Source organism: Dipodomys merriami, unplaced genomic scaffold (genome assembly GCF_024711535.1).
Source record: "Dipodomys merriami isolate MVZ:Mamm:240054 unplaced genomic scaffold, mDipMer1.0.p SCAF_48, whole genome shotgun sequence".
NCBI classification, from domain to species: Eukaryota; Metazoa; Chordata; class Mammalia; order Rodentia; family Heteromyidae; genus Dipodomys; species Dipodomys merriami.
Genome location: NW_027206046.1, coordinates 583,584 through 597,038, shown reverse-complemented (window position 1 = coordinate 597,038; position 13,455 = coordinate 583,584). Strand labels below are relative to the sequence as shown.

Sequence of the window (13,455 nt, the reverse complement as noted above, 5' to 3'; positions counted from 1 at the left end):
AGGATTAAAAAACAAGTACCCTGGGGGCTGGGAAGGTGGCTCAGTGGTAGAGCCCTTGCCTTGCATGCATGAGGCCCTGGCTTCGATTCCTCAGCACCCCATAAGCAAAAAGAAAAAAAAAGCCAGAAGTGACGCTGTGGCTCAAGTGGTAGAGTGCTAGCCTTGAGCTGAAGAGCTAAGAGACAGCGCCCAGGCCCAGAGTTCAGGCCCCACGACTGGACCCCCCCCCCAAAAAAAATCCCAAGGATCTTAGGGACAAGCCAGGTAGTTCTACATTTTACATAATGGGAAACTGAGGCCATTTTGGTACATTTTTCAAGGACACTCCACTGATCTGGATGCAGTAGATCTGAAACCTGAGTTTCCAGACCCCCAGACAGATGGAGGCTTTTGGAGACAAAAGGTATAGTTAGCAACCATTTTTTTTTAAGTAGGCCAAAAATGACTTGGAAATATGAACACTGAAAATGGTTGGAAAAATAGAGAAAAATGTTCAAAATGGCTTTCTGACTCTGGGTAAACAGTAACCACATTTTTTTTGCCTGTTGGAGGCCTGGTTTTTAATCACTCCACAAGCAGTTTTCATTTCTGTAGTAAAATTGCTTGTGGTTCTATTTAATTTGTTTCTGCAGGAGCCAGCTTTGCTGAAGATCTCCGAGGAGCTAGCGGGCGTTTTAGCACAGCACGCACAGCCAGTCAATGGGAAACGGTTCCCGACATGGAGGAAATTCCTCCACACATTTCTCAGTCAAGGTAAATAAGACTGTAAAGCTTCTATTGAAGATCAATCTACACAGGCTTGGGGTTGTCTTCTGGGGTCAGCCCAGGCCTGTTTAAATACTCTGTATTGCCTGTGTTGGTTTTAGCCAAGTGTGCCTACAGCTGACTCTTTCTTCTCCAAGCATTGCCTAAATATTTATCTTGCACCCAGCCTCTTAAGTAAACAGGAACTGAGCACACCAGCAGGCCTTGTGTATCTCCAGATTCCAAGCTTTTTTTTTTTTTTTCTTTTGGTAGCATACTTCTCCTGAGAGGAAGGCTTTGCATCTCCATCTCATTCATGACCTGGAACAAGATTCTAAAGCACTCAAAGATCCCGTTTTTTTTCACTAAAGCATTTAATACAGGGCTTGGGTGTGGCTCAAGAGGAAGCCTGCTTAGCCAGCACTGCCCTGAGTTCAACTTTACCACTGACAAAACAAAAACGTACCAACAACACTTAGAACCTATGGTTGCTGGGGGAGAACTTGATAAAATAGAGATATGAAAGTGTCTACCAGATGCTTACATAAAAGCTTTAAAAAAAAAAAAAAAACCTCAATTATGCCAGGCACCAGTAGCTCATGCCTGTAAAATCCTAGCTACTCAGAAGGCTGATACCAGAGGATCACAGTTCAAAGCCAGCCCAGACAGGAAAGTCCATGAGACTCTTATCTCCATTAAAACCCCTAGAAAAACTGGAAGTGGCACTGTGACTCAAACGGTAGAGCACTTGCCTTCACCTGAAGAGCTGAGGGACAGCGCCCAGGCCCAGAGTTCAAGCCTCATGACCGACAAAAAAAACAACAACAACAAAGAAAACCCTCAATTTCCCTTTCCGTTTTCTAGGAGAATAGAAATGGCCTCGTCCAATTCCTAAGGTAACATTTCCAAATTAAGAATCCTTTATAAGCTAGGCACCAGTGGCTCACACCTGTAATACTAGCTACTTAGGAGGCTAAGATCTGAGGATCCCAGTTCAAAGCTAACTAAAGTAAGCAAATTTATGAGACTTGCATCTCCAATTAATCAGACCAAAAAAAGCCAGTGGTGGAACTGTGGTTCAAGTTGTAGAGCACCAGCCTTGAATGAAAATGCCAATGAGAGTGCAAGGCCCTGAGTTAAAAATAAAAAATCTTCTACAGTCCAAGAACAAAGCCAACATCCATTCCTTTCCTCCTTCACTTCCTCCTCCTCTTTTTTTTTTGCTTTTGGTTGTGGGGCCTGAATTCTGGGCCTGGATGCTGTCCCTCAGCTCTTCAGCTCAAGGCTTTTTTTCTGCTTATGTGGTGTTAAGGAATCGAACCCAGGGCCTCATGCATGCAAGGCAAGCACCCTACCACTGAGCCACCTGCCCAGCTCCCATTCTCATTTCCTAACAACACTGAGTGGTCCGTGACTGATGAGAGAATGAATGGAACAAGTAGACTTTATCCCTTGGTCCAGAGGTGGCCCTGGCACCCAGGCCACACCTATGCAGGGCCTTCCATCTGTAGGAGACTGGGCTTAGAATACATATATTCACCCATGTGAGCTACTTAACAGACCACAGAAGGTATTTCTCCACTCTACTCACTCTTAGCCAAGTGATCATAACACTAATGCTATAGCATAAGTGTATCATAGTGAAATGATGTTATGTCAAAGGACAGCAGCATCCATGTCTCAGTAATGATAATAGCAGATGTTATCCTACTACACAATTATCTGCCAGTGCTCAGTTTCTGCCAGATGTTACCCTAAGTATACATTTATTCACTTATTTAATCTTCATAATATCCCCACAAAGTGGGTACCATTATCAATATCACAGAGGAGGAACCTGAGATACAAAAGATTAATCCACCCCAAACCATTCTGTTAATGAGTAGAAGAATTGTGTACTATCTCTTTGTTTGCTGTGGGAGTCTTGCTGAGAGTCAAGTGTATGGGAGAGGATCAAGAAGGACGGCCTTTTAATTGTTGGATACACTTACTGGGCACTGGGCAGGATGTGACAAATGCTCTGCTAGGGAATTATGTATGCCAAGGGTTGGATACCAGTGATCTAACAAGAGTGCTGAAAAGGGCTTTCAAAATAATGTTCAGAATATGAGATTCTCCCCCACCGCTGGTCTTTTTAAAAATTAATTTTTAATGATCTTTAAGTAGGTGTACAAAGAGTTTTCAATCCAATATGTCACTTGATGAGTACATCCTGAGCAAAGTCATCCCTTCCCCCACTCTCCCCCATGTCTCCCAACCCTACTCATTTACTCAATTTACTTGGTTCCACTTTTATATATATACTCAATGAGACTGCATTCTCCCACTCTTCCTCTCTCTATTCTTCTGCCCCCTCCCCCTGACCCCCTGCCCCTCTGGACAACACATGTTCAACTTCATTTTGTTGAACTCTGTAGGTCAGTTGTTAAAAGGAGTTAGACCATTGGAACCCTCTTCTGTGTGTACCATACTTTAATTGATTTGTTGGTGTATATATGCATATGACCCTGTAGATGTTTTCATATATGCTTATAATTAAGATCTAATTTCCACAAATGAGAGAAAACATGTGCCCTTTGTCTCTCTGAGACTTATTTTCTTTTGGTGCCAGTCAGTCCTGGGACATGAACTCAGGGTCTGAGTGCTATCCCCGAGCTTTTATTTGCTCAAGGCTAGTGCTCTACCATTTAAGCCGTGGCGCCAGTCTTTTTTGATAGTGAATTAAAGATAAGAGTCTCAAGAATAATCCTGTTTGGGCTGTCTTTGAACTGTGGTCCTCAGATCTCACCTTCCTGGGTAGCTAGGATTATCGGTGTGAGCCAGTGCACAGCTCTGAGACTGTCTTACTTAATTAGCGTATTTTTTTCAAGTCCATCCATTTCCCTGTAAATGACCTAATATCATTCTTCCTAATGGATGATTTTTTTAAAGTTGAATGGAGGGGGACCATGAAGATCTCTATATGTTAGGAAGTTTCCAGATCTTCCAAGGTCAGCCTACAAAATCTTCTTGAAAATTGTTTTTCTATTTTGTTCCTCAATCATACTGTGCTTATTGATGGGAGGCAGGGTAAATTTGGTGTTGTTTTGGTGTGTGTGTGTGTGTGTGTGTGTGTGTGTGTGTGTGTGCTGTACATCCCATTCTGAGCTTTTTCACTCACTTCTGGCACTCTACCACTTAAGTTCCAGCTTATTACTGGTTAATTGGAGATAGAGTTTCTCAGATTTGTCTACTTGGGTTGGCTTCAAACCTCAACATCCAGCCGGGTACCAGTGGCTCACGCCTGCCATCCTAGCTACTCAGAAGTCTGAGATCTGAGGATCACAGTTCAAAGCCAGCCCAGGGAGGAAAGTGCATGAGACTCTTATCTCCAATAAACCACTAGAAAACCGGAAGTCCTGCTGTGGCTCAAGTGGTAGAGTTCTACCCTTGAGCTGAAGAGCTCAGGGAGTATCCAGTCCCACAGTTCAAGCCCCACAACTGACAAAAAGAAAAAAACCAAACCCCTCAACTTTCAGATCTCAGCCTGAGTATCTAGGATTACAGGCATAAGCCACCAGCGCCTGGTCTCAGAGTAGACTTTATTAACCCAATTTCATACCTAACAAATTGAAATTTGGAGATGCAGAACAGGTAAGTGGTGACTGGGATTACACAGTTAAATGCTATGACTTTAGTAGGCCTTAAAATCTTGCTTTTGTCCATCTCATGGTTTCAATGGCTCTGCTTGGCTCTGAGCCCAATGCATACAGCAGGTCCTATGCCATTTCCTACCTCGAAGCTTCCCATGTCCTGCCAGTTCCCACTAGTGCCTTTTTATTCCATTTCTGTTCTCTCAAGTGTGCTTATGGCTGTTTTATGTGCTACCGTGTCATAGGATAATATGAAAAGCTATGCCTTTTTGTATGTGCCTGTGCTGGGGCCTGAACTCAAGGCCAAGGCACTGTCCTTTAGGTTTTTTGCTTAAGTCTGGTTCTCTACTATTTGAGAACTGCTATTGTGCTGTTTCTTTTGTTTAGAGAGGAAGTCATTGCTTGGAAAGGAAAAAGGGAAAAGATTATGGTTCTTTTCTGATGCTGATGCTAAGAAGATAGTATAAATAAGCTTCTTATTAAATAATCTAAAGTAATCTAGCAAGTAATAAAAATAATGATAATATAGAGGCAACTAGGCCCACTAACTTAACTGAATCAGAAAGACACTAAAACTAAAAAACTAAGCTTTGTGGATTTTTGCCATTGTGTTGTTGTATTTACATTGCTAACTGCCCATGGACTGCTACTGGGGTGAACTCACACACATTTGAAGAAAAGCACATTTGAAGAAAAGCACATCTTTGACCTAACCAAATGAATAGGTTAGGGGTTGAATATGTGCTCTCCAAACCAGTTTTCTTTCACTGAAACTTGGCATTTATTAGGCAACTACCTCTGACCAAATTTATAGACAGTTAAGGAACATGTCTTTGCTTGAAACACAAGATAATTGCCTTTGAGGACTGCTGAAATCATATATATGTGCATGCTACTCATAAGCCTGTGGCTTATACCTACAGGCAGAGTTATCTCCTGCCAGCCCTCTACCAGCAACTTTGTTCATCTGTCAGATTCCAGAGGCCTCCTTGTCCAGAGAGCACATAGTTGTTTTTAACTTTATTTATTTTTGTGACAGTTCTGGTAAATGAACTCAGCACCTGGACACTGTCCCTTAGGTTTTCATTTAGGACTAGCACTCTACCACTTGAGCTTTTCCTGGTTAATAGGAGGTAAGATTCTCATGGATTTGTCTGCCTCAAGCTGGTTTCAAGTGATTCTCAGACCTCAGCTTTCTTACTGGTTACAATTACAGGTATGAGCCACCACTTTCAATTGTTTTTATTTTTAAATTAAGTAATATCAATCTTATCAAAAAAAGGGGGACACCTACAGTAAGACTTACAAGTTAGACTTAAAAATGGTGATGTAATTTCTGTGGGCACTCCTAGATTAGCCTACAAAATTCACTAACAAAATACTATTGTTCTAAAAATTACAAGATTCATGAACAACCCAGACAACAAACAAACAAAATCAAAAGCCAACAACAATCCAGGAAAGGACCCTAGTGATAGTGAAGAAGAGGTGGAGGACAAAAGAACCATTAAAGAAATGATGACAGAATTGGCCAATGAAATACTGGGGAGAAATAAGATGCAAAAACAATTTCAAGAGTACAAAGTAGAAGTGACAATGAAAATCCAGGACTACCAAAAAGATATGGAGATAAAAATAGAAATGCTATACACCTCACTAAAAGATAAAATTATCACTATGAGAACTGATCTAGGAAGCATAAAAGGTTCAATTTCCACAGTGAAAACCATAGTGGAATCCATAAGTGAAATAGAAAATAGAATATCAAGAGCTGAGGATAAAACAATGGCACTAGAACAAAAAGTCAAAGGTTTGGAAAAGCATTCAGAACCTACCAAAAGGGAAATCCAAGAATTGGCAGACTCAGCTAAGAAATCATATTTACACATAATTGGGATCGATGAGGGGGAAGAATTCAATAGTAAAGGCATCAAAACCTATTCAGTAAAATAATAACAGAGAACTTCCACAATCTTGAAAGAGAAAATCTCACCCATCTAACAGAAGCATATAGAGCCCCTAGTAGACAGGATCCAAGAAGAAACACTTCCAGACACAGCATAATAAAGCATTAGACTTGAACAGCAGAAATTGATTTTAAATGCTGCAAAATCAGAGAAGCTGGTATATTACAATGGAAAGAAAATCAGAACCACTGCAGATCTCTCCACACAAACTCTCAATACAAGAAGAGCCTGGAATGCTATAATCTAAGCCCTGAAGTCAACAACTGCTAACCCAAACTGATTTACCCAGCAAAGCTATCATTTACATTAGATGGTGAAACTAAAACTTTCCATGACAAATAAAATTAAAGGAATTCATGAAACTAAACCAGCATCTCGAAGAATGCTAAAGGGAGGTTATTCAATCAGAAAGAAACAATCAAAATGAAGGAAACACATCAGACAAAAATCACTAGAAGAAGGGCTGGGAATGTGGTAGAGGGCTTGCCTTGCATGCCTGAGGCCCTGGGTTCGATTCCTCAGCACCACATAAGCAAAAAGAAAAAAGCCGGAAGTGGTGCTATGGCTCAAGTGGTAGAGTGCTAGCCTTGAGCTGAAGAGCTGAGGGACAGCGCCCAGGCCCAGAGTTCAGGCCCCACAACCAGATCAAAAAAAAAAATTTTTTTTTAAATCACTAGAAGACCAATTTGGTAAGTACAGGAAGAGGAAAGCAAAATACAGAAATCAAAAAAATGACAGGAAATATGATACTCTGTAATAACCCTAAACATTAATGGACTCAATTCCCCAAGAAAAAGAAAAAGAACAGCAGATTGGATCAAAAACATAGATTTATCCCCTTGTTGTCTCCAAAAGAGCTATCTCACAGTCAAAGATAAAAACAAACTCCATGTGAAAGGATAAAAGATCTTCCATGCAGGGCTGGGAAGATGGCTCAGTGGTAGAGCGCTTGCCTTGCATGCATGAGGCCCTGGGTTCGATTCCTCTGCACCACATAAGCAAAAAGAAAAAAGCTGGAAGTGGCGCTGTGGCTCAAGTGGTAGAGTGCTAGCCTTGAGCTGAAGAGTTGAGGGACAGCGCCCAGGCCCAGAATTCAGGCCCACGACTGGACCCAAAAAAAAAAATCTTCCATGCAAATGCACACTGCAAGAAAGCAGGAGTAGCCATATTGATATCTGATCAAATAGACTTTTCATTAAAATCAGTACAAAAAGACAAGGAAGGTCATTACATAATAATAAAGGGAATGATCCATGAAGAGGAAATCACAGTGGTCAGTATCTGTGCACCAAATAATGGGGCACCTAAATATGTTCAACAGATACTTTTGGACTTACAGAACAAGATAGACCCAAACATAATAATAGAGGGAGTTGCTGGGGGTGTTTTGAGGAGTGGTTGGTTTTTTTGTCGGTCATGGGGCTTGAACTCTGGGCTTGGACGCTGTCACTGAGCTCTTCAGCTCAAGGCTAGCGCTCTACCACTTGAGCCACAGTAGCACTTCTGGTTTTCTAGTGGTTCATTCGAGATGAGAGTCTCCTGGACTTTCCTACCCAGGCTGGCTTTGAACCATGATCCTCAGCTCTCAGCCTCCTGAGTAGCTAGGATTACAGGTGTGAGCCACCAGTGTCCAGCAATAGTGGGAGATTTTAACACCCCCACTCTCACCAAAGAACAGGACAACCAAACAAAAGTAAGCAAAGAAGCCTCTGAAATAAATGATGCCATAACCCAAATGGACATTAGCAGACAACTACAGAGTATCCCACCCAACAATGACCCAATTCACATTCTTCTCAGCAGCCCATGGAACATTGTCCAAAATAGATTGTATCACACAAAGAACCTAAGCAAATACTAGACGATTGACATAATTCCTTGCATCCTGTCTGACCACAGTGAAATCAAACTAGTTCTCAACAAAAAAAAAAATGTGAGTGCAGAAAGCATTCAAACACATGGAGGCATAATACCACACTACTGAATAACACGTGGGTCACAGAAGAAATTAGAAAGTTCTTACAATTCAATGATAATGAAAACATCACAACAGAACCTCTGGGATATAGCAAAAGCAGTGCTGAGGGGACAGTTCATAGCCCAGAGTGCACACATAAAGAAAACAGAAACAGCTCAAGCAAATAACTTATGATGCAATTAGAAAAACAGGAAAAAAAATCAAATCTAAGACTAACAGATGGAGAGAGAGAGCAAAGATGAGGGCAGAAATCGACAAAATAGAAACTTAAAAATAACTATGCATAAAATCAGTGAAACAAAAAGCTGTTTTAAAAAAAATTTAAAAATTAAATCGACAGACCACTTGCAAGATTAATGAAAAAAAGAAGCGAGAAGATTCAAATCAATGAGATCAGAGAGGCCACAGGAAGCATTACAAACATCCAAGAATTCCAAACGATTATAAAGGACTACTTTCAGAAGCTGTCCTCACAGAAGGAAAACCTTGCAGAAATGATGAATTTTTAGAAATGTACAAATTGCCTAAACTGAACCAAGAAGAAACAAACCAGCTACATGAGCCAATAACATGCAACAAGGTAGAGGAATTAATCAGAAGTCTTCCAACAAGGAAAAACCTAGGTCTGGACAGATTCACTGCTGCATTCTATAAGACTTTTGAAGATGAACTGATGTCAATACTACTCAAGCTTTTCCATGAAATAGAAACAGAGGGAGCAATTGCAAACCATATATATGTGTGTGTGTGTGTGTGTGTGTGTGTGTGTGTGTGTGTGTGTGTGTGTGTGTGTGTGTGTGTGTGTGTGTGTGTGTGTATACACATATATATATGGTTTGCAATTGCATATATATATATATATATATATATATATATATATATATATATATATACACACATACATATCATCCCAAAACCAGGTAATGATCCAACAACAACAACAAAAAAAGAGAACTACAGACCAGTTTCTCTGATGAACACAGATGCTAAGCTCCTCAATAAAATAATAGCCAACAGCAGGTGCTGGGGACTCACGCCTATAATCCTAGCTACTCAGGAGGCTGAGAGCTGAGGATCACAGTTCAAAGCCAGTCCAGACAGGAAAGTCCATGAGACTCTTATCTCCAAATTTTAACCACCAGAAAACTGAAGTGGCACTGTGGCTCAAGTGGTAGAGCATTCACCTTGAGCTGAAGAACTGAGAGACAGCTCCCAGGCCCAGAGTTCAAGCCCCACGACCCACAAAAAAATAAATAAAATAAAATAAAATATTAGCCAACAGAATCCAGAAACAACTTTTAAAAAATCATACATTATGACCAAATAGGCTTCATCCCATAGATGCAAGGCTGGTTTAACACATGCAAATCAATCAATGTAATTTACCACATCAACAGAGACAAGGACAAGAATGACATGAACAAATCAATAGATGCAGAAAAAGCCTTTGACAAAATACAGCTTCCATTCATGTTAAATGCTTTGGAATAGAAAAAAAAAATTCCTTAATAAAGACAGCTGGGCACCAATGGCTCATGTCTATAATCCTAGCTACTCAGGAGGCTGAGATCTGAGGATCACAGTTAAAAGCGAGCCTAGGCAGGAAACTCCATGAGATTCTTATCTCCAATAAACCATCAGAAAAGCAGAAGTGGTGTTGTAGCTCAAGTAGTAGTAGAGCACTTGCCTTGAGCTGAAGAGCTGAGGGACAGCGCCCAGGCCCAGAGTTCAAGCCCCATGACCAACACAAAAATAAATAAATAAATAAATAAATAAATAAATAAATAAATAAATAAATAAATAAATGCAGTCTATATATGACAAATCAACAGCCAATTTCATAATGAATAGGGAAAATCTAAAACCATTTTGCCTAAAATCAGGCAAAGATGCCCATTCTCTCTACTCCTCTTTAGTGTAGTTCTAGAATTCTTTGCAATAAGTCAGGAAAAGGACATAAAAGGGATTCACATAGGGAAAGAAGAAATTAAACTATCCCTATTTGCAGACGACATGATCTTATTCCTAAAGCACCCCAAAAACTCTACCTCCAAACTCCTAGAGCAAAGTAGCAGGGTACAAAATTAACCCACAAAAATCAGTAGTCTTTCTTATGCCAACTATGTACAAGCAGAAAGGAAAAGCCTTGAAAACAACTTCATTTGCAATAGCCTCAAAAAAAAAAAAAAAAAAAAGCTTAAGAATTAATCTAACCAAAGATGTAAAAGATCTTTATAGTGAAAACTATTTAAAAAAAAATCTGGAGACAGAAAACAAAGAGGACACCAAGAAATGGAAAGACCTTCCACATTCATAGAGGGGTAGAATCAATATTGAGAAAAGAGCCAGACTGCCAAAAAAGATATACATATTCAGTGCAATCTCCATCAAAATACCAATGATGTTCTTTACTGAGATAGAGAAAACAATCCAAAAATTCTAATGGAACAACAAAAGACCTAAAATAGCCAAAACAATTCTAGGCAAAAACGCAATGCAGGAAATATCAGATTTCAAACTCTACTACAGAGCCATAATAACAAAAACATCTTGGTATTGTCACAAAAATAGAACCAAAGATCAATGGAACAGATTAGAAGACCAAGAAATGGAACAGCACACAGTAATATGATATTTGACAAATGAAGAAAACATAGCCTCTTCAACTGTTGGTGTTGGGAAAGCTGGGCAGCCATATGTAGAGAACTAAAAGTGGATACCTGCTTGTCACCATGCACTAATATCAGTTCAACGTAGATCAAAGACTTCACTGTCAGACTCGAAGCTCTGAAACTACTGCAAGAGAGAGCAGGAGAGATATTAGAACTATAGGTATAGGCAGAAACTTCCTAATAGAGTCCCAGGGGCCCAACAGATAGGAGAGACACCCAACTAGTGGGACTACATTTAAATAAAGTTTCTGCACAGCTAAGGACACAATTAGGACACAAACTAAAAAGACAGCCAACCAATTAGGAAAATATCGTTACCAGCAATACATCAGACAAAGGCCTAATATCTAATATATACATGGAGCTCAAGAAACTAACCCCAGCCGGGCGCCGGTGGCTCACGCCTGTAATCCTAGCTACTCAGGAGGCTGAGATCTGAGAATCGCGGTTCAAAGCCAGCCCGGGCAGGAAAGACCGTGAGACTCCTATCTCCAATAAATCACTAGAAAACCGGAAGTGGCGCTGTAGCTCAAGTGGTAGAGCGCTCACCTTGAGCTGAAGAGCTGAGGGACAGCGCCCAAGCCCAGAGTTCAAGCCCCATGACCGACAAAAAAAAAAAAAAAAAAGAAACTAACCCCTTCCAAACTTAATACACCAATTCCTAAATGGGCAAGGGAGCTAAGAAGAGACTTCTCAGAAAAAGCAGCAAGAATGGCAAACACAGGAGGTATCCCTGGCCATAAAGGAAATGCAAATCAAGGATTCCAGTTAGATAGGCCAACATTTTGAATTTGAACAACAACAAATGCTGGTGGGGATATGGGGGAAAAGGAACCCTATAGCACTGCTGGTGAGAATGTAAGCTAGTACAACCACTCTGGAAAGCAGTCTGGAGATTGCTCAAAACACTAAACCCAGCCAGACCACTCATAGGCATCTACCCTGAACAATATGAGCCAGGATATAAGGACACCTGTACTATCCATGTTCATTGCCACACCATTCACAGCAGCCAAGATATGAAAACAACCCAGATGTCTACAGTAGATGAGTGGGTCCAAAAAATGTGGTACCAATACACAATGAAAATTTACATAGCCATTAGAAAGAACAAAATAATGTCATTTGCAGAAAAATGGATAGAACTAGAACAAATCATGTTAAGAGAGGTAAGCCAAGATCAGAGAGACAAATGGCATATGTTCTGTCTGGTATGTGGAAGTTAGATCTAAAATGCACTGGGATATGACAGATTTCACAGGATCCTAGATATTCACATACAGTGAGAACAAAAGAGGAGAGTCTTAGAAGAGAATCACAAAGGTGCAGTGCCTAAGCACCTGAAATGAACTCCAAAGATATGGAACAAAGGACTCTTAATTTGTTCTTTTTTTTTTTTCTTTTGCTGACGGTTCTGTACTCTTCACCTCATATAAAATATATTCGTGTGCATATCTGTAGGAGGTTGGGGGAGGGCATAGAACCCAAGGAAAAAGGGTAAAAACGTGCAGCAGTGGAGCGCACTGGACATTGATGAAAGTGAACTATATAACTTGTGGGTGGAAATGGGAGGAAGGGAATGGGAGAGAATGAGGGAACAGATGACACTATACAAAAGCAAATATACTCATTATCTGACTCATGTAAATGTATCTCCTCTGTATATCACCTCTATAATAACAATAAAGTAACAATAAAAATATTGTTGTGGTCAAGCATCTGACTTGCCTCTGATTTTTGGTATTCAGAGCAAAAGATAAAATATGATAAATTGTAAAGCTCTGACTATCAGCAAAACAACACTGTTTCCTGGTTCTCTGGTCCTGTTTCAGAAAATATTTTTTAGCCAGGCACTGGTGGCTCACACCTGCAATCCTAGCTACTCAGGAGGCTGAGATCTGAGGATCATAGTCTAAATCCTGAGACTTTTATCTCCAATTAAACAGCAAAAATGCCAGTAGTGGTAGAGCATCAGCCTTGAGTGAGAAGTCTAAGCAAGAGCTGTAGGCCATGAGATCAAGCCCCAGTATTAGCACAAAACATAAATACATAATACATTCACGCATGCTTAGATACATACATAGAACTGGCTATATATAGGAATCTTGTGGCTGGCATGATAATCAAAGTTAATTATTTCTGTTTAAAGCCCAAGCCTGTCAAGAATGACAGAAGGGGCACTAATTTAACCAAGATATAAGCAATTGACTATTGACAGTTAATTCCTGTGAGAGGTTTGACCAGAAACCGTAGGTTTCTGCCATGAGTATGTATAAACATAGTATTTACAGTCTATAATTACAATAAGAATGCAAGCCACCACTCATTAAGCCTTCCTACATGCCAAGCATTGGGCTAAATGCTGCAGATACAATCTGATGAAGAAGGCTTTATGATGTTCATTCTACAGAAGAAGAAAAAGAAGTTCAGAGCGTGAAGCTGCTTGCCCCAAAGTCTCCCAA

General features: G+C 40.3%; 1 protein-coding gene across 10 annotated transcripts in view; it reads left to right on the top strand.

Moving 5' to 3' along the window:
• The window catches only part of Iqch (IQ motif containing H), a 239,377-nt gene that overhangs the window by 157,149 nt on the left and 68,773 nt on the right, over positions 1 to 13,455 (top strand). For all 10 annotated transcript variants that reach the window (XM_069995061.1, XM_069995060.1, XM_069995070.1 and 7 more), the window contains one exon: positions 633 to 753. In XM_069995061.1, the coding sequence (XP_069851162.1) occupies positions 633 to 753 (121 nt within the window). The remainder of the gene's footprint in view (positions 1 to 632; positions 754 to 13,455) is intronic.